This window comes from Eremomyces bilateralis (genome assembly GCF_010015585.1).
Source record: "Eremomyces bilateralis CBS 781.70 unplaced genomic scaffold P152scaffold_36, whole genome shotgun sequence".
In the NCBI taxonomy this organism is placed as follows: Eukaryota; Fungi; Ascomycota; class Dothideomycetes; order Eremomycetales; family Eremomycetaceae; genus Eremomyces; species Eremomyces bilateralis.
Window position 1 is genome coordinate 90,585 of NW_022985102.1, and position 20,338 is coordinate 110,922.

At 52.4% G+C, this 20,338-nt stretch overlaps 5 protein-coding genes across 5 annotated transcripts in view; 1 reads left to right on the forward strand and 4 right to left on the reverse strand.

Annotated features, from left to right (window-relative positions):
• Positions 1-3,786, reverse strand: part of P152DRAFT_221476 (uncharacterized protein) — a 4,221-nt gene extending 435 nt beyond the window's left edge. The window contains exon 1 of the mRNA XM_033674490.1: positions 10-3,786. Within this exon, the coding sequence (XP_033530053.1) occupies positions 10-3,631 (3,622 nt within the window). The 5' untranslated portion in view covers positions 3,632-3,786. The remainder of the gene's footprint in view (positions 1-9) is intronic.
• Positions 3,787-4,412: 626 nt separating this feature from the next.
• Positions 4,413-5,853, forward strand: P152DRAFT_221491 (uncharacterized protein). Its single transcript, XM_033674491.1, has one exon. The coding sequence runs from the start codon at positions 4,664-4,666 to the stop codon at positions 5,456-5,458; it is 795 nt and encodes a 264-aa protein (XP_033530054.1). The 5' UTR covers positions 4,413-4,663; the 3' UTR covers positions 5,459-5,853.
• P152DRAFT_221495 (acetyl-CoA synthetase-like protein) lies at positions 5,495-7,703 on the reverse strand. Its single transcript, XM_033674492.1, has 3 exons — positions 7,353-7,703; positions 6,333-7,289; positions 5,495-6,279 (listed from the first exon to the last, which is right to left on the reverse strand). The coding sequence occupies exons 2-3, from the start codon at positions 7,243-7,245 to the stop codon at positions 5,531-5,533; spliced, it is 1,662 nt and encodes a 553-aa protein (XP_033530055.1). The 5' UTR covers positions 7,246-7,289; positions 7,353-7,703; the 3' UTR covers positions 5,495-5,530.
• Positions 7,704-9,940: 2,237 nt separating this feature from the next.
• On the reverse strand, positions 9,941-15,044 carry P152DRAFT_517562 (uncharacterized protein). Its single transcript, XM_033683017.1, has 3 exons — positions 14,670-15,044; positions 10,826-14,618; positions 9,941-10,759 (listed from the first exon to the last, which is right to left on the reverse strand). Exons 1-3 carry the CDS (start codon positions 14,709-14,711, stop codon positions 10,050-10,052), a joined length of 4,545 nt encoding a protein of 1,514 aa, XP_033530056.1. The 5' UTR covers positions 14,712-15,044; the 3' UTR covers positions 9,941-10,049.
• Positions 15,045-17,392: 2,348 nt separating this feature from the next.
• On the reverse strand, positions 17,393-18,538 carry P152DRAFT_477339 (uncharacterized protein; the record flags this gene model as incomplete). The annotated part of the gene is made up of 1 exon (XM_033681574.1): positions 17,393-18,538. The coding sequence occupies one exon, from the start codon at positions 18,536-18,538 to the stop codon at positions 17,393-17,395; it is 1,146 nt and encodes a 381-aa protein (XP_033530057.1).
• Between the last annotated feature and the right edge of the window lie 1,800 nt (positions 18,539-20,338).

The following is a 20,338-nucleotide window of genomic DNA, read 5'->3' on the forward strand; positions in this document are numbered from 1 at the left end:
TGGGTTGACCTTCGACGTTGGGTTGACCTTCGACGTTGGGATGACCTTCGACGTTGGGATGACTTTCGACGTTGGGCTGACTTTCGACGTTAGGTTGACCTCCGACGTTGGGTTGGCCCTCCAAGTTGGCGGAAGAATTGACACTGCGGTGATCTTCGACGTTGATTTGGCCTTCGCCGATACCCTCGCGTTCATGATTGCGTTCGGCTTGGCGATTGCGTTCGGCTTGGTGATGGCGCTCGGCTTGATGATGGAGTTCGGCCTGGTGATGGCGCTCGGCTTTTTGACGAAGTTCGGCTCGGTGATTGCGTTCGCGTTCGTCCATGTATCCCATCGCTTCGTCGTCGGACGAGATGTCCGAATCACTCAACGGCTCGAATCCATGTTCTTCCATGTCGTCCGGTGAATCCACGGTAACCTGTCCCGTGGCCCTTGCGCCAACCGTCTGCCCATAGTGATGCTGATCCGCTCCTTGGCCCATACCCGCAGCACCACTCGAACCCGACACGGCTACGGCCTCCACATCGCCTTTCATCTGCTCCACCAATTTCTCCGCCTCCTTCTCCGCCGCGCCGCCATTCAGGCTCGCCTGCTGCGGCCCCACCTGTCCGGGCTGGCCTGCCTTGCTCTTATTGAACACGTTCCGAATGACCTTGACCAGTTCGTTCTCCAGCTGCGTGAGGCCCGGGATTGGTAGCGGCTTGTCATTGAAGCTCTCCGCCATCGCGTGGTCGACTTCCCGCAGGCTTTGGCTCGGGTGGTTCGTGCTATTCTTCACGTACCAGTTGCGGAAGTTCAGGAACCCGACCGCTGTGTAGTCGGGGAACGTGACACCGAAAAGTCGGAAGAACTGGAGGGACGGGTTCGGAAAGCCGTCGATGGGGGGTGCGAGGTCAGGTTGAATGTGCGGACCTTGGAAGGGGAGGAGGTGGTTGGTTGAGGCGATGTTCGGAGTCGGGCGGGCCGGAGGTGGGGGTAATGGGCCGGAGGAGGAGGCGTGGGGTGCGAAATGGGGTGGAGGATGCTGGGCGGGAGGGGGATAATTGTGGTAGACTCTTTGGGGGTATGGGGAGTTTTGAGAGTACGGTGAGCGGTAAGGTTGTCCAGGTCGTGATGGAGTGCCTGGAGTAGCATCTGGTGCGCTGTCGAGGTGGAGGCTGGCCGGGGGTAGAGGAAGAGCACGCAGTGGTGCCGGACTCGTCTGGACGACGAACATCAACTTCTCGTCTGGTGCCACAGGTCGTGGGCCATTGATCCGAGGATTTGGCAACGTTTCTTCTGCACGTCGCTTCCGGTCCTTATCGAATGGTTCGTTTGGATCGATGCCCCAGAGCCAGCCCTTCCCGTCTTTCTCCACTTTGCGGAAACAAGGATGTTGCGCAAGATTGTGTCGCACACTACTTTGCCAACCATTTCCATCGACGGAGAATTTATAGTGTGGGTAGCGCATCATAATCCGCTTGTAGATGGACTTCAGGTTCAACGGCTGGGTGGAGGCGCTGAGGACTTCGTAGATGATCACGACGTAGGGTTTGCTTGGGGCCTTCAGCTGCTCGGGGGTGTAGTCCGCGAGGCGCATCTCGGGAGATGGAGACCGCTCGCGTTTGGGCGGCTTGTCGACTTTCGGAATATACCCAGCGGGTTTCTCCACGGGTGGACGAGGTTCACGTGGGTGCTCCTCGTCGGCCTCATTTCCTTCGTCATGGTCACTATCCAATCGCTCGGGTGCTGGGGTCACTTCATTGGGATCCAGGCCTTGCTCTTCGCGACGCTTTCGCTCCTTGTACTCTCGCAGCAATTGTTGTTTCTCGCGTTTCGACAGGAATTCTTTTGAGGGCCGACCTGGTCCACGGGGCCGAGCGGGGATGACGATGCCGATGGGAAGCCCTGGGACATGAACATCGACGCCATTGACTAGATCACGTTCACGAGAAATGTTTTCGGTGGATGGCAGCATCGCGCTGGGTGAGGCAGCATCACTCTCGTCTGGTGGACTGGACACCGGCTCCTCAGGTGACTTGACTTTCGGAGGTGCTGGGCGGCCATTGACCTTGGTCGTGATCTTCAGATTCTTCTTCAACGCCTCTTTCTTCTGCGCTTTCGTCTGCTGCTTCTGGGGTGCCTGTTTCTCCTGCTTCTCCAGGGCCGTCGATGGCTTTGTCTTGCCGCCTTTGTGCTTCCACCGCGGATCGTGTGTCGGCGGCTTCTCTGGCTCTTTCTCCTTGATTCGAAGCTTCAGAGGAGGCTTCGCCGGTTTCTTGGTGTATTCGACTTCTCCAGGGGACTCGCTGTCCTCATCTTCCATATCCTCATCCTCGTTGTCGACCCCATGCTGATCGAGGTCCTCGTCATCATCAAACTCGGCTTGTGAGCCATAGTAATAGTACTCCGGCTGCTCGTATTCTTCTTCGGACTCTCCGGAGATGTGTGTGTCGATCTCATTCCCTTCCTCGTCTTCAAAGCTGACGCTCATCTTCTCGCTCCGGTTATCATCTTGAACCGTATTCTCCGGCAATATGAAGGAGATCCTAACACCGCCAATTTGCATAATATTACCGCTTTCCAGGACCCTGTCGTCACCTCGTTCGAGGTGAACGCCGTCCAAGAAGGCACCATTAATTCCCAGGACCTCCATTCTCCAAACCTGCTCGGAGATGCTGAAGTATATGGAGAGGTGCTTTCGTGAGATGGCTCCGTGGGATTTCTCGTTGGGCCCTACCGGGTTGTGAACCGGAACAAATGGCTCTTCGTTGGGGTCGGCGGCAAAGCTCGAGAAGTCGGGAGGGAACTCGCTTGTATGGTTGATGGTGGTGCCGTTTCGTTTGTCCAGTTGCGCGTCGGCCGCGACACTCGGGGCCAACGGATGGTAAAACTCATGAGTGAGGTTGGCCCCGTCGGAGTTGATGGAATCCTGCGACTCGGAGGCGGCATGCCTTGAGCGACGGCTCTTCAGTGCCATTAAGGAGTCGGCAGACGGACCGACGATGCCTCCGCTCTCGCTGATTTGACTTTGTGCAGCGCTCATCTGCCCCGAGTGACCTCCATTCCCTAGGTCCCTGGCGATCGCCTGGAGAGCATCCTCATTCGAGTTTTCTCTGGATTTGCTCTTGAGCATCTTATATAGTCTCAAGTCTCGGCCAATATAAACGCGCTTGGTGTTGATATAAAAGTTGCCGTCCGGGAAGCCAAGTTTCGCGAACGCCATAATGGTCTGCGGGTGCGGAGTGGAATTGCCGCCATGGTGACCATCGCTCGATTGGATGGAGGCGAAGTTATTCGGATCGAATGAGTTGATTCCCGGACTTACTCCCGCGAGAGCATGGCTGAGCGCTCCGTGCAATGTTCCATCGGTCAATGCGCTTGCGCCTGCCTGGCCAAGGGCTAATGCGGCGGGGTGAACACTACTGGGGGTTTGAGGCGGCTCCTGTTCGACCGACTGGGGGTTGAGGTCCCAGTTGGCGATGGTCGAGGGTTCGACCGGAAGGTTATGCAGCATATCGAGGGTTGGTCCTGGAATTGCCGCGCTGGAGTCGGGATATATGGTGTCGCCATCAGTGGCCATGGTAGTGTCGACACCGTCGGTGTTCAGATGTGAAGGTACTTGAATCGGATGTGAGGCGAGTAGAGACATTTCGAGAAATGGGTCATTGTCAGGGCTCCGGGGGTGCGATTGTTGGTCGGATTGTTCGCCGTGATCGGTCCTTTCCTCTCAATCGGGCGAGTCCTCAGTCTCTTCCTCACTAGGACCTATCACTTCTCTGCGACTGCTGGTGAGGGTCGTCCCGCGGTGATCGCGTCAACCAATGAAGGACAAGTCGTGAAGCCACAGTAGTTAAGGTGTCTTTTGCGTAGCTTGAGAAGACAACGGTGTCCTCGTGTGGATTGCGTGGGTTGTTGCGCGTGAATTGGCTAAGTATGGGTGGGTTGTCTGGATTGTCGGGATGGACTGGAGGGACGCAAACTGCTGCGGGCGGCGATTGTTGGCCTTGGGCCGTTGGGCGGAAGGCGGGAAAGGGAAAATTTGCGGGGGTCACCACTGCTGGTGTCCACTGCTAGTGTCCGGTTTCCAATATGCTCAGGCCGTGTTCCTTGTCGACGGTGCCCAACCGAACTTGCATTCAGTTGCCTGTCGCGGTGATGGTGAGGGGAGATCGGGATTGCCTTGAATCTGCTGAAGGAATCGAGTTGGATGCGGTAAATGACGGATGTGCTGGTAATGCAAAAGCTGCGAACCAGGGCGGAACTAGCGGGAAAGGACAGCGGAATGGATTAGGGCGGGGCGGAAGTCCGGTATTGAGAATTATAGGCTTGGCAAAGAGTACCAAGAATTCATGGCGGAGCTCAAGCATCCGAGAAATCGGGCACGAACGTCCGCATGCAGTACATCCAGTCTTGTGATTCATCATTGATCACAATATTAATGGATCCTGCATCTGATTGTTCTTTTACAACCTACATCCCCAGCTCGAGCAGACAGGGTTGTATTGTTACCTAGCGAGCACTGTGTATTTCTTCACGTTTCCGTTCGTCCAAATTCCTTTGCGCGAAGACGTCCATGTGTTTGGTTCCTGGTACGATCGGTTTGGTTGCTGAAAGTTGATCCATCGATTTGCCTCATTTCCAAAGGGAAATCCAATTATCTAATATATTCCATGGTTCCAGAATGCCACCCAAAAAGAGCAAGGTCAAAAGTCACGATGGTTCAACCGGCTCAGCGGCCCAAAAGCAACCGAAATATCCTGTCGATTGGCCGCAATTAAACTCCAAGCGCGGATATCATGACCAAAATTTAAGTTTACATCAACTTGTCCCTGGCCAGATCATTACAATTCCACGGTTTTGGGATCCTGCCCTCTGCAAAGCGTACTTGCAGTTCCTCCCAACCCTCCCCCTCATCACCACCCCGGGAAAGCCGCGCAAAGGTGACGCGGTTCGAGTGAATGATCGCTTTCAGATCGACGACGCTCAATTTGCGGAAAAATTATGGTTGGAGACTCCATTGAGGGGTCTCATCACGGGTACAGGCGAGTCATCTGGGAATGAGATGAGTCCGGAACAGCGACGCGAGCTCTTCGGAGGGGAAGTCGTTGGCTTGAACCCGAATATTCGAATATACAGATACACGAAGGGCCAATTCTTCGACTGTCATTACGATGATTCCAACCTGGTCACGATTCCTGGAGACCCTTCGATTCCAGCTCGAACTACATGGACCCTTCTTCTATACCTGACTTCTTGCTCGGGAGGGGAGACTGTATTTTACCCATCCAGCGAGTCGACGTCGAAGAAGAACAAGTCTTCCAAAGGAGAAGCTCCTCTGCAGCCGGTCTCCATCGCCCCCGATGCTGGCCTGGCACTTTTGCATCGACATGGTGCAGACTGCATGCTGCATGAAGGTCGAGAAGTGTCAGGTGGAGAAAAGTGGGTCATTCGGAGCGATTTGTGTGTGAGGAGATGATTTCCAAATGGCTGTCATAGTCAATGGGCCTATCTAGGTGTCGAACGAATTAAATTGAGTGGCTTTACGAACTCAGTTCCGCATGACTTCGGTCACTGCCGAAGTCACCATGTCGGGCACTGCACAATTCGCATATGCCTTCTCGATCTCTGCACCGTACAGATCCAGCGATCTCTTACGAACCACGGTTCCCTTACTCGCTCGCATGAAAGGACTTGAGGCCGATGTGAACAAGATCAAGCTGCGTTGGACGACCGCGTGCTTGGGTGCCGCCGTATTAGCGGCCTCCACGGAAGCCAAGATACTATCAAGAACCTCCTTTGCCTGGGCCCAGTTCTCCAAGGGGGTGTCCTTCATCTCGATCAGAAGCCCAGCAGCCATACGTCCGGTGCCGAATACCAGCGCCTCGGAGACATGGTTATTGAGGCGGACATTCTCCTCGAATGAAAGCGGATTATGCTTCGCCCCGCTGGCGAATACAACGAGGTCGTCCGTCCGGCCTTGGAACTTCCAGTGGTTCGGAAGGGTTGGATGTTTGGAGTAAAGATCACTCGACAGATATTCCTGGCGATCAGGAAACGTGTTGAAGATGCCTTGAATGCGCGCAGCAGCAGGGGTTTGCACGAAGACCAGCTCGTATCTGCCTGGAGATTGCTCACGGAACTCGATACCGCTTGCCTCCGGGTCGTACTCGATGTACTCCCAGTCTTCAGGCTTGTGGATGTATTGCAGCCCAGTCACACCCCCTTCTGTGGATCCCATGATGGAATAGAGGTTGGTTCGCTTTGACACTAAATTACCCGTGACTTTATCGAGTGGGCCTGTGCCGATGTCAGCGATGCTCGCGTTGGAATTTCAAATAACGAATACTCACCTCCAGAAAATGATGCCGTGTCCATCCGACCGAGGGCATCTAAGCCGCCTTCCGTCATTGCAATCCCCTGTATTGTCACGGGAGCAAGGACGGCCCTATACACCTTGCCATGGTTCACCGCATCTATGATTGTCTTTGGGGTGGGCGGACTATCCGGGTGATGCCACACCTGCTCCGACTCGCCGTAGAAGTTCAATAACGGGCCACCGATGAGGATGCCACCGGTATGCCATGGTGGGAAGTTACAATAATATCGCACTTTCTGGAAAAGCAACGAATATACGTTGTTCCGACCATCTTCTTTCGGCGGATACGCCCCTAGCTCCCTCAAGGAACTCACAAAACCGTTCGTAAGATTCAAAGTCTTGGGCATGCCTGTGCTTCCGGACGTATGGACAATCACGAACGGCTCATCCCACACCTCCTCGAACGTCTTCTCGTACGGATACTCCCTCGGAGCCTTCCCGTCCGCCAGGAGCGCATCCAGCAATGGGACCTGGATGCAGTTCATCTCCTTGTCCCCGAGACATGCCGCGATATCCAACCCTTCGCTATGCAACAAGGTCCCGCACTGTTTCGATTCGAAGATATGCCGATGCATCTGAGGGCTGTTCCGCGGCGCCGAGTACAACCCAACGAACCCGAGTTTCTTCAACGCAAGCGCCACCCAGTGGTACCGGAAGTCCCATTTTCCAATGTAGCCGATAGCCTGGTGCGTGGTGCTGCGACCGATTCGGGGCTCCAGAGATTCGCACAGGACGTTCACGGCTCTGGCATATCGCGCGGCGGTGATAGAACGAAAGCCTTGGTTGATGTCGGTGGAGTGGGGGATGTACGCGACGATGCGATCTGGAGTGGTACGAGCGACATGATCGATTTGGGTGGTCTGACTGCGTTCATTTTTATAGGACATAGTGACCACTTGTCTAAAATGTGAAGGAAAATATAAATCGTCGTCTAAGGTATCCAATTGACTTGTGAAAACCAGGTAGGATAAGAAATCGACCGGGTTATACACACCCTCTTATATATAATTGAATCACGGCTTGCTTACATCGACGGTCGTCCGCGCCGGGTCTAAATCGAGAACATCCAATCCACGATAGCACTGTTTCTTTCTTTAATTGACAAATACAACATGGCAAATTCGGAATGGATGCCGTCACAAAGGAATTTCCCTCAACTCAGTAAGCATGTGATTAATAGGACTCAAAGAACAGGTAACAGCTTAGAGTGGCTAGGCATCTCCGCATTGGCTCAAAAGAGTTAAAGGAGGGACGATTCAGCTCTCTCCAGGTGGCTCAACCGGTACCCGATCTACCTATTATGTGGGTAGAGGACATTCGCGGATGATGTTAAGTCTCGTCAATACTAAGAATAGTATAGCGCTTCTCGGCCAGACCCTGCTGTCTAATTTTAGCCTTTAGGTATTAATTCATTACTACATGTTGACTACAGGTATGATGGGGTATCCGCGCCCCTGGTTAGTGGTTTCGTCAGCTGACGCTTACCTCATCCACGATTGTGGACACTAGGGCACGCCCGTCCTCATAAAGTCTTCATGAAATCTAACCCGATTTATTAGTACGAGTAACAAACGGCTTACGAGTAATGACACACCAACGTCCGATCGGATTGACCACAAGATGGCAAGAATCATCGGCTCACAATGGTCGGGGGTCAAGGGTCGGGGGTCAAAGGTCGACGATCAGTACTAATATTGATGAGATATTTGAGATAGGTCAGCTGATATCTCGACCGTCCACCCCCCATTCCGCCCACCCAAAATCGGTATCACATCAGTCGCTTTATTGCTTCATCTAGTTGAATCCATACGTTTTTTGGTGGTCTAAAGTTGAAAATTATAAAGACACGACTGGAAATAAGCCTCAGTGCTTTTGGCCTCCCCCCCTGCGATGTATTGGTGATCTTCTGCCCGTTTTTCCTCCTCGGCAGCCTCCTTCTCGGCCTGTTCTTTTTCAGCAAAAATTCGGTCGGCATTCGCATATTTCTCGTTCTGATCGACAGTGATCTTCTTCTGTTTCTTCCGCAGCAGGTCGCCCATATCTTTAATTGTTCTGCTAAGGCGTTGAACTTCCGCCTTGTGCGAGGCGATTACGGTGTTCTTTTTGCCAAGCGACTTTGCAACCTTGCGCTGGAAACCCCTCCGACCCCTTGCCGTCAAATCATCCATTTTTGTATCCCATACTTGACTAGGACCATCCGGAGTATGTGATCTACATGTATCAGGCGGCTCCGGTGTAGTTTCAGGGAAAAATATATGGTTCTCGTTCAATTGGGTAGAGGCCAAGATCTTGTGCTTGTTGAACGGAAACAGACCAGTGCCACGGAACCCCGCCCGTATATTTTCGGCTGACAAGCCTTCAGGGCGCGCCTTACTATAGATCTCAATGAATCTATGCTTTTTTACAGGCGTATTATCATCAAGCGAACTTAGGAGACGTAGTTCGCGGCGGTATTTCGACTTCAAAGGCGAAAAGCACGCGATATCGAGGGGTTGCAAGATATGCGAGCAATGAGAGGGGAGATATAGGAGGAAAACCTTATGGTCTTTACACAGCTTCATGATCTCAATCGTTGCATGTGACCCATGGCCATCGCAGACTAAGAGGCGCCATTCGTTCTTGTCTTCAGGGGCTGTTTCCGGCAGGAATTTCCTACGGAGCCAGTTAAGCCCGATTTCGTTGGACGTCCAGGCGTTTTCAGATACTGTGAAGTGCCAATTCCGCCACCCATAAATATGGGCCGGAAACCATGTAGTCTGCAGGCTGTAACCTTTGAAGATTACAAGTGGTGAGATCGATCTACCGTCTGCAGAAATCGCTTCGATCAGGGAGACCCATTCCCGGCCGCCGGGGGTCTTAACGTACGTATGGCCCTTCAAATTCTTCTTGCGCGCTGCGACCACTTTCCCATTGGTGCCCATACCGAACATTATCCCATGTTCGTCGAAATTCCAGCGGTTGCAGGGCTTGATCTTGTAGGTCGTGCAGATATGCCTGTACAGGTCGAGAAAACTAGAAATAGCTTCTTTTGTTGCTCCATTTGCCCGTGAGGCCTCTAGAGCCTTCCCCACCATAATTACTAGTCACCTGGGGGTTCCGGCGCAAAAAGCCCTGGACCCAATGCTTCCCGCAAGGTTTGTTGTCGCCATTTTCTCGCGCAATACATTCCGCCATTTGGGTAACGCGGAGATAGGAAGGGGCTCAATTAACGGAATCTTCGGCGACGATCCATTCGACCAGATCCCGTTCTTGATTAGGTGAGAGTTTCTGCCGAATCTGCAATGTTTCTTTGTGTGAAGGTGTGCCGTCAAGTCGGCCTCGAATCGTGCTCCTTGGAATCTGATAAGCGGTCGAAGCGGCACGGACAGAAGGATATTTTCCGGTTTTAATATCACCTAGCGCATTTTCCAGCGCTTCCTCTGTATACTTTGGCATTTGTATGAGAAATTGGTAATGAAATAGAGTTGATATTGTAGTAAAGAAAATATTACCCGGCATATTTTGAAGTGGGCGGGATCGGGGGTGGGCGGTTAGGGGGTCAGCTGACCTATCACTGCATCCAATCAAGGAAGTCCATCCCTCAGCTACAAATCGGTAATACGTTGGGTATCTAACTTAGTTATACGGAACTCTAACTAGCGGCAGCATCCTCCTCGACCCATCCCCTCAGCCATGGCATGACCACGTTCTATTAGAAAAATGCTCTTTCCACTTCTCGTACTCCCCTCATAGCAGCAGCAACATGCCACGGAATCAGTCCGGACTGCGTCCCTTGCAACCCTCGAAGCTTTCCGAGGAGCCCTAACCCTCGATACAGCACCAACAGATCCTTCAACGTGGTATCCACGTACGCCAGGGGCGTCGGCAAACCCCCAGGCGATCCATCATTCATCGAGTTACTACTACCACCACCCGAGTTATTATTCCCACTCCCTCCCTGCGTCGTGTGCCCAACTTGCCATATCCAGACCAGATTCACCGCGACGCACGGGAACTCGTCGCCACCGTCGTCGTCAGCGTAGGAGGACAACTGGTCGCTACCTGCCAGTTTCCCGCGTTTCACGAGTAGTCCGCTCGCGAGACACGGGCGACATTCCGTGATGCTGTGGGCGTTGCGCAACCGGCGGTTGAGCATGATGCCCCAGGTTTCGTCGCACGCGTCGATGAGGTGCGCGTCGGGATCGGCCGATGCTTCGAGTGTGAGGTCGCTCGGCGTTGCGGCAGGTGTGGGTGCGTGGGTGTCCGGAGACGGGCCAGCTTGAGGGGTGGAGACAGGGGTTCCAGTTGCACCGGCAGCGGTGCTCTCTGGAGGGGTGATGGAGAGGTATGGAGAGGCATCGACGGTCACGAGCGTGACCAATACTTGGAGATGGGATGGTACGAAATGGAACGACCGCCATGCTGGAGATGTGTCAGCTCGACTAGTATCGTTTATGGGTTGATGCTTGCGTAGGTGACTGAGCTTACCTTCTGACTCGTCTTGCTCCATCACTCCCGAACGTGCGATGCACAACCGCCAGTTCGACCTCCGAGCGGGTAAGAAGTCTAGAGTCGTCTCCCATATCTCGCGGATCACTTCAACGATCGGTCGATACTTGTAGAGACAGTAAGAAGCCGTGGTGTGATATTTCCCGGTGTTGTCGGTCCAGACTGCAGTCACCCAATTTCCATCCTGACTTTTACTGTATCCGACATGAAGATGCATGTTGTCGTGGAGCAGATCCGTCGGTGGCTCCTTGTCCACCTTGAAAGGAATCTGTTTCGCGAGTCGCTCTTCAAAATGGATCGAGGGCGCCGAGTAGATTGGAAGATCGAGCTTTTGCTTCCCGTCTTTTCTCGGTGGACATCGATCGTACACCTCACGAGCGAGCTTGTAACAAAGGTCTGCATCTGTTGCTGCGGACACTGCGAATCGCGACACCACCTCCAATGGGACGACCTGCAGAACAATATCCGGACAGGCGGGCATGGTACGTATAAACGCATTCTTGCGATACTGTTGGAAGAGCGCCCAGAATGAGGAGCAGATCTGACGGAGCGATGAGGTGGTTCCAAAGGGATCAACGATATAGATCACATAATTGTCCGGCTGGCCTGAGTCGTTGATATTCGATGCGCCCTTTTCTGTTCTCACGGGTAGCTCAGTCGCAGTTCTTGCCAAACTGTTGCCCAACTGGATGCATATGTCTGGTAGCATCTGCCCATCCGATGATCTTCTGTCAAGACTGTACGGGATGAGCCCGACGGGCTCGAATTGCGTCGACCTTCCTTTCGAATGTATTCCGAGTTTGAGTGTCTCGTATCCTGCCCCGATGCTATCGATGAAGTTTTCGACAGATTCCGCGACTGAATCCGAGCCCGATTTTGAGGAGGGGTAAACACAGTGGACGGCTAGGTTTTTCGCCCCACCAGGAGGTGCAAGGCCCAGTGCTTCCCAGAATGACAGAGAGGTTGGCAATAAGTCCCATAACGCATCGCATCGTCGCATCCGTACCTGTGGTGGAGGAATAGGGAATACGAGTCCAGATGTATCAATATTCGTGTCCGGCGTATGAATAGCAGCTCCAGGTGTCCTTTTCACGTGGTTTTTCATATTCGCCAAGCATCCAATCCCAGGGAAGACATCTTGGATCTGGAGATATCTTTGGAAATCGCATGGCCGACTGGAAGGAAACATGGCATTAACGGAACTTCGAAAGGCGTTCAGGAAGGATTTGTTCGGGGATTTCGATATCCGCCCGGATGGATCGGAACCGGATGGTGCCTGAGAAGCACGCATTGAGCTAAACATGTGCTGGCTCGCAATGATCTGGGCTATCGCAATCGTATCTTCGGGGGTGGGGGACTTCTCGTCGTACAAAGTAGCAGAACTGCGGGCTTCGGGGTCGGAGGCAGGCAATAAAGGACGGGAGTTCGGATCGACCATGAAGTATTCCGATGCTTTCGTCATTTCATCGGGAACTGATACACCAGGCGCGCCGGTTTGCGTGGTCGGTGGTTCATTCGAGCTCCCAGGAGTCGCACCGGCTTCACGGTCAACCCCGACGAACTTCCTTTTGGTACCACGCGGCGGGTCTTCCGTATTTGACCCAAAGAATAACGGCTGGACTTCCGTTACAGTGCGGGCGTCGTCGACATCCGGCGAAGAGCCTTCTGTATCGTTCGACTCGTCCGTGGTATCTGGGCTCTCCCACCGCGCTCCCCGTTCGCGCAGCTCCTGCAATTCAACTGCAAGAGGGGGAAAATGCGAAGCAGCCATGGCCACCGAAGGATTTCGCGAGGAACTGGTAAAAGCAAACCGCCCATTCATGTTGTATTTGGAATCGGCGGAAAGAAAATCGCTGCTGAAGATGACCGCTTCAAACGGATTGTCCCGCTTGATGGATGACGCAAAAGGGGATGCAGTGCTCGTTGTGGCATCTTCGACCTCGTGAGGGAACAGCTTGCGCTTGACGAGTTCAGGGCTCAGTAGAAGCATCTTATTCTCCTTAGAATCCGAATCGGCATGATGATGGTGCGTTTCGATCTCCAATGTGGGATTTGGCCGTGAAAATTCAACGGTCGGCGACTCTACGTCACCAGCACTGGTTTCCTCATGCTCTTTCGTATCTGACTTTGACTCGATAGGTAGCGTAACGATGTTATCGATCTGGGTGGCTTCCTGTTCATCCGCATCCGGCTTTGCTGAAATATCAGGCATGTCCATCTCGTCGGTAGATTCAGGAATATCAGCCACCGGATCGACATCGGGTTCGTCGAAAAAACTGAAATCCGCTTCCGTAAGGTCGTTATTCACAAACTCATCGTCATCATCGCCGGCAAACGGTTCAATATTCGAATCCGTGCCTGATGTAGTAAGATTCTCACGCACAGCACCGGGGCCCGTCGAGAGGACCTCTTCCGGCCGAGCAAACGGCTCGGTCAACGAAGGGTATCCGATCAGGTCCGACGCATGATTAGATGAATCATTCGCTAGGCCTTGAGGGGCGTGTGCTAAGACAGCATCTGGTGGTGTTGGGTATATACCCGTGGTTCCCGGTGCATCGAACATGGTTCCATGTCTCATGTTGAACGGTGAAGATGCATCCAACATGCTCACATCCGCGTCAACCGGCACCTCAGATTCTTCTTCCACTTTTGCGCTTCGGAGGGCTTTAATGGCTACATCACGAGCGTCTTTTTGACTTGCCCATTCCTGAGCCTCGTTCAGAACCTCAGATAGCCCATGTGTTCCAAACGCACCGTGGAACGTCAGGGGCGTGGTCGTCTCAGTCTGATCTTCCTGAGTTCCGGTGGTGTTCGTGTCGAGTGTATCTAGTGCACTTAAGTCACGAGCTCGCCGAGGAGCGAAGCACAAGCGGGCTGGCCACCACACAGCTCTTGGGTTTCTGGCCCGCCCGCTTCTACCCACTCGTACCCATTGCTCGGGGTCGTCAAGTCCCTCGATCTCAATTCCGTTGCTCCGTAACCATCTCTGTACCACTGCCTTCCAGCGTTCAGCTCCTCCCCCTTCGTCTGATGTGTATGCTCGCGTAGGATCGTACCGCGCTTCTACTCCAACAGGAGCGATACGAATCTTGCCACTATAAGTTGAGCCAATCATAGGATCCTGGATCGGCCGCCAACTTCTATTCGAGAGTGGTTTGAATGATATAGATAGTGTCCCCGTGTTCGTGAGGTTGGCATCGAGAGCAACGGCGAGAAACCCGGCTCTGCCCGGGCTGGGGGTGGACCTGTTTTCTATTATAGGCTCTGGCATGAGGAGTGTGCGGAAATTGAGCGAGATCGCACGATGATCGCGACAGAGGATGTATGTAACCGTCCATATCACTGCGGAGAGAAATGCGGCGTAGACTCTCGGGGTCTCGAGTTGCGGCCGCTCTGCTGGAGATGCATCTCCCGTCCCGGATTGTCGTGGCGCATTGGCATGCGAAGGCGCCGGGCGCTTCTTCAGGAGTTCGGATGCGCATAAGAGCCCGCTTGAGATTGCCTGAAACGTATAGCCGTCCGACGTCGGCGGAGCGGGTGTGTAGGTCCCCTTGTCTATTGTTTGATCGGGTCGCTTAGGAAGAGACTTTCCGAACACCCATACTACCCGCAGCTGGCTATTCGGCAAGGCCACATCTCCACGGTCGATTACCGATGTAGCAGCGTCGAGGCAAGCGATGACTTGGTCGGAGTTCAAAGGCGCGCGGCGAGGGAGGGATGGATTGCTGCTCGGGATTCCGTAGATACAATAGGGAACGCAAGCACAACCATCCTACACGAAGTCAGCATGGTATTTATCGTACTAGACACGCCATCAACATACTATTGACTGGGTACCAGTGTCATAGTGGAGAATCTGGTCCATTCCTTGAAGTTCATGAAGCGCTGGACGAAAGTATTGGATATGAATTCCACATGATAAGCACAGCCATATAGACAATGTATAGGCATCAACACCGGCTCCAGAGAAGAGTTTTGCGAAACCGAAAGAGTTGATTATGTAGCACGAATGGTGAAGAATGCACGTAAGCAATTCTGTACGGCATACAAGTTGTTGGTTAGCGATTCAATGTTGCGATCGCGAAGTCACGACTCGACGATGCACAGTGACCACCGGAGAGACGGGGCCCGGGACACCGGGAACATTGCGCCACTGTCGGCATCCAGTTGCCGAAAGTCAAATTCGGGCCGAGAAAGCATCTGGGGAAGCCGGCTTACTGTGTTAGGTACGGAACACTCGTAAGTCGTAACTAAGTTAACTTAGTCATTCTTAATTTAACGTACTCTACATGCGAGTGGTCAATACAAGCGAGTGCCAGCCCCAGCCAAACCAAACCATTTCAATTAAAGATATCTCTACAACGCCCTAATTATATGAAACTCCGATAGAAAAACATTGATCTGTAGTAACTAGACGACCTAAAGAACATGTTTCAGCCCGATTTTGTGGCTCACGGGTGTTTCATGGTTAGGTTTGACTGCTCGCTTGTACTGACCACTCGCTTGTGGAGTACGTTACTACTAACTTAGTGTCGCACGTGATGTGCTAAAATGGTTGGGAGTGAGGTGCTGTTGTTACAGCAGCGAAGTTGTTTGTATTATGTGTTGTGTGTAAGTTGTGTGTTCTAGCTGAATGCCTGGTCCCCCAGCCCTACAGATATACGAGAGTCACGGCAAGATTATTAATGCAGTTTGTAGCCTTGGACTCCTAGAGGCTAGAGCTCATGCCTTGGCCTGCGACACTTAGTTATGTATGTTTCCTGCTTACCTACTCTTTCAACAGTACTCCTTGTGTGATCCCGTGTTCCATATTCCTATTAGTATTGTTCCTACAGTAGGAAGAGGACTTGATCCTCTTTTGCGCCCAACTCATGTCTTTTTCCCATCCTTCTTAGTACATCGTGTTTGAAGACATATATGCATATGGGTATTTGAGCCTATGTCGTTTCCGTTACGTTCTTCGCACGCGCTTTTTCGATCATTCCTACAGTCAGCGAGGGTTGTTTTTTTATGAACAGAACAAGTACGATCCGTGGAAGTGCTTCACGGCCAAATACCGCTTCTTGCCTTCAACAGTTGCGTTAGATGACTCGGACGTGTAACCGGATGATAGGAATTTATTCTCGTAATACGGTCCAAGACAGTCCTGCAATGTGCGTTCAAAAATGACTGACTATTCCTGCTGCCCACCTCGTGGCCTGTATGATTCCAAGCCCCTCTAGGCTTCTAATTTCCTGCCCTAGTCTAATTCTCTGCCCGATCAATATACTATTTCGATTCAGCATCACAGTCAATCATGGTTTAGTCCCAGTCCGCAGAGTTTGAAATAATTGAAGATTGATACTTGTCATCCTATGAAGGCTTGCTCTGGAGAACTAATCAGGAAACCGTGGAAGGATCACACACAATTGTATTGCAACCATTCTCGTGGATATTCTCCGGCACTGGTACCAAAAGTCATGTCTTCCGGTTATACTAAATTGAGTTCGGGCAAACCATGGAATTGCTATCCATTTTCATCAGTTTCACGGTTTCTAGGTCGGATGTGAATAAACACATAGTCAAGAACTAAGTTTGGTGGAGTTGGATATGTACTTGGCAAGTCTGGGAGTCTAGGAGTCCGGTTGGATGCCATCTCAGAATCAGCTAAGAATGGTGTTGTAGGTGTCGAGTTGGGTGTTGAACACCGAGTGTGCCATGACTATCATCTGGCTTTATACCTGGATGGCAGCTTCACTCAGGGGCACCTATGACTGTACAAGTTGAATTTGACTGGTTATTGTTATCCTACATGACGCTTGCGGTTGAGAGAAGTAGTGAAGGAACAGTGGGAAGATCGCATACCCTCAATTGCAACCAACTATTGAGGATTCTGCTTCGGAATACGAAATTATTTCTTTGTTGGAGCTGGGGGAATATATGCCACGGAGTGCCTTGTAGATTGTAGTACGAGTCATTCTTTACTATTGTCGTGGTTTTCGGGTCCGCATAAAAGAAACACGGTGTGAGCTGCTCAAACCCTCCCCGTTTCACTTACACGTGTCCCTTCGGATGCTAGGAGTAAAAGCTAGATGGTTGTGTTCTGAGTTCTTGACAGTGAGTTGTTGATATTGAGGCCTTATTGATGGAAAGCATTTCTACGCAGATAATGCCACAACCATCGCATTTATACTTATACTTCATGATCAACGAAGGGAGAGTTGACTGTCCTAGTAACGATATGACTTGGATAAGTGCAGTTGGACATTGACACAGAACTGCTCAGAACCTTCAATGAGACCGCTCACGAATAGTTCGGCAGTTGTACTTGGAAATGCCAGTACATTTTCCATCACAGCAGACATGAGACTTGCAAGTTCGTTAAATCTTAGTTATCATATTTAAAAGTTACCTGCACTTCAAGATCCTATACACATATTTGGCAACTGAATAATTTCCGGCACACAGTGCTGGTGTATCCCGGGGAATGGAATCCTCCCTGGTCATCCGACCTGGAATTGCGGTCCCAGCACCGGTTGACAGATTAGCTATATCGTCCCCCACTATTTATGCCCCATGCGAATGACCAGAAGCCTCTCCGGCGTGGGTGTGACCACCAGTCGCTTCGCCAGATGAGCCAGATGCTCCCGAGGAGCCAGAGGTCGATGTGCTGGAGGAGACCGGAAGGATAGAGAACCTGGGTTCTTCGGCCCCAACAGACGGGGTGGAAGGAGTGGGGCTTGTAGAATTCGACGGTCCTCCCGGGAGAAGGCTGCAGTTGGGTCCGCTCGCAGAATCCGGGACGCTGGGTCCCCTGCTTCCCGTGCTGATTGTCGTGGCGCTGGATACGCCCGACGGAGATGCCGCCGAGCCACTATCGCTGCCGGCACCGCTTGCACTACCAGCGCCGCCGAGGAGGCCAGAAAGTCCGGGCAACGGGCTGCCCTCTCCGCTTCCACCGCTGGCACCACCAAGAAGACCAGCAAGGCCAGACGACTCGCCGCTCTCTCCACTTCCGCTGCTGGCACCACCGGGGAGACCGGAAAGCCCAGACAATGGGCTGTCCTCACCACTTTCGCCGCTGGCGCCACCGGCACCACCTAGGAGACCAGCAAGTCCGGACAATGGGCTGTCCTCACCACTTTCGCCGCTGGCGCTACCGGCACCACCTAAGAGACCAGCAAGTCCGGACAACGGACTGTCTTCCCCACTTTCGCCGCTGGCACCACCGGCACCACCTAGGAGACCAGCCAGTCCGGACAACGGGCTGTCCTCCCCGCTCCCACCGCTGGCACCACCGGCACCACCTAGAAGACCAGCCAGTCCGGACAACGGGCTGTCCTCTCCGCCTTCACCGCCAAGCAACGCGGACAGATCAGGGAGGCCTCCCTCGGTGCTATTAGACCCTGGGGAACCGGGCTTGCCGGGCCTACCGGGCTTGAAGCCACCAGGTCGGGTATGATTGTGGCCGTGGCTGGAGTTCCTTCCTCCGTGAAGTTTCTCTAGGAGATCCTTAATATCATGGCCTTCGCCTCCCTCTCGGAGTTTGCCTAACAAGGAGAAAATAGCTTTTAGAAGAGGGGGAAGCGGAGGGCCGACGGAGAAGCCTGGATCGACGCCCGCAGCTGGATCAGGAGTTGGGGTATCCTGCCGCACAGCCAGAGGCGCGGCGGAGGCCGTTGCTGCGAGAAGGAGTAGGGTGGAGGGTTTCATGGTGCGAATGAAGGAATGACTTTAACGATTGGACTAAGGAATAGGCAGAAAAGAACGGATACAGAAACAGCGACTGGACCAGCGGTACTAACTAAACTGAATGGATGGCTTATGGAAAACGATAGAGGGAATGAGGCCAGAATTTATAGCGGTCGTAATTCTCGAACAACGTCATCTGCTATCCAAAAACGTGGATCTCGTGCACAACCAGTGATCGATCGGACGAAATACTAAAGGAAGATAAATTAAATGTCATGTATCTGTGAAGAGGATTTACGGGTCATGAGAGCAAATGCCTAGGGATGCGAATATCATCGCCATGCTGAGATGATTCGAAACAAAAGCGTACAGGATGAAAGTGTGTCAGAGCACAGCTGAACCGTTGATCCGATCCTTCAATTGAACAAAACTGGATCGAGTCAATCAAACAACACAGGAACGTGGTGTACTAGGAGAGCTTGCCGTGAATACCGCATGGAGGCAATTGGTCGCTCCAGGAGGCTCATGCGGGTACCTGTTGGAGATATATTGTTCGCAGGGCCAAGTGGGTTTGCAATCTGGAGATATTACCGCACGCCATCGGCAGGAGGGTCCCGAAAATAGATTAAAATTTAAACTGCAAAACTTCTTAGCATACGGCTCGGAGCCTCGTTCATGACGTATCGGAAAACACGAGAATGTAAGAAAATGGTGAAGGTGGAAGCGTTTCATCTGGTTTCATCTGGTCTCGTTTGTGTGGGGCAGAAACTCTTTGTACTAGTGATCAAATCTTGAGATGAGAAATGGAAGGACTTTGCCAATCGACTTGAAGCTACTGGATTAAAATCTGCCTATAGCCTCGATAGATCTAAATTGACAAGACACCTTTGGCATTCGAGCAATTGTGCCTTGTCGAATTCTGCCGCCCGAGCGTATGATCCAGGAGTCTATCCATCAGGCAGGCTGGACAGAAGTAGGGAATCAATGGATCGTGTCCCGATGAACATCTGTTTTCGGGACAGCGTAAAAACTGTCCGTTAGCATGACAGTGAAACTGGACAACCCCTTTTCAACTGCCTTCCTAATGGTCAGTCGCGCGTAGAATCCATGGACTCGAAAAGGTAATCTATCTCGGCTGGAAGCAATGGATGGTCCTCGATGGATGTCGATGGATGCGCCATTTGATGATGAAAATACACAAGAGTACGTTTCCTTACCAATCATCCCCTAATACTACCAACTGGAACATGATAGTGGGCATGGATGATGGATTGAATTGACTGCAGCAGTCCAGATGTGAGGGAAGTGGGAACCGAGGGTTCACCGTTTTCTGGTTCTACGGGAAGCCCGAGCCGTTCCTCGAAACGACCCCAAAGCCGTTCCAACTAGCATGGGATGAGCCCACGGGGTCGCCATCGGCTAGTCGCCTTATGTTAGTCCTTACCTTTCGACTTCCATTGCCAAAGTCCCTGGGATTCGTCGCTTGACTTCAGCCACCCGTCCATCCACACGGCAGCTCCGATGATCGCACAAACACCTTGGACATGCAATTCGTCGGAGGTTCACCTTCATGCTGATGAACATCACGAGGATCAGCCATTGTACGGACATGCAAGGGATAGGAGAAGAGGAGGAACGCAACGTCCTGGCCAGGACGGCGTTGAACCGGCGTCATTCGATGCCATTCATGCCATGGACTCGGCATGGAGCCATGGAGATGCTGCTCGTTCGGGCATTGGTCTAGCGGTATCTGCCGGGGTCGTGCGGATATTCTTAGTCGCCGGCGGGGCAGTGAAAGTTGATGTTCTGGACACTCGATGG

What these genes read in the sequence shown, in the direction of transcription:
- P152DRAFT_221491 (XM_033674491.1), top strand. Translation starts at nt 4,664, where the DNA reads ATGCCACCCAAAAAGAGCAAGGTCAAAAGTCACGATGGTTCAACCGGC.
- P152DRAFT_221495 (XM_033674492.1), bottom strand. Translation starts at nt 7,245, where the DNA reads ATGTCCTATAAAAATGAACGCAGTCAGACCACCCAAATCGATCATGTC. An exon ending in CACGGCATCATTTTCTGGAG is followed by an intron (nt 6,280 to 6,332) that starts GTGAGTATTCGT and finishes ACATCGGCACAG; the next exon opens with GCCCACTCGATAAAGTCACG.
- P152DRAFT_517562 (XM_033683017.1), bottom strand. Translation starts at nt 14,711, where the DNA reads ATGGACCAGATTCTCCACTATGACACTGGTACCCAGTCAATA. An exon ending in ACACTGGTACCCAGTCAATA is followed by an intron (nt 14,619 to 14,669) that starts GTATGTTGATGG and finishes GACTTCGTGTAG; the next exon opens with GATGGTTGTGCTTGCGTTCC. An exon ending in GGAGCAAGACGAGTCAGAAG is followed by an intron (nt 10,760 to 10,825) that starts GTAAGCTCAGTC and finishes ACACATCTCCAG; the next exon opens with CATGGCGGTCGTTCCATTTC.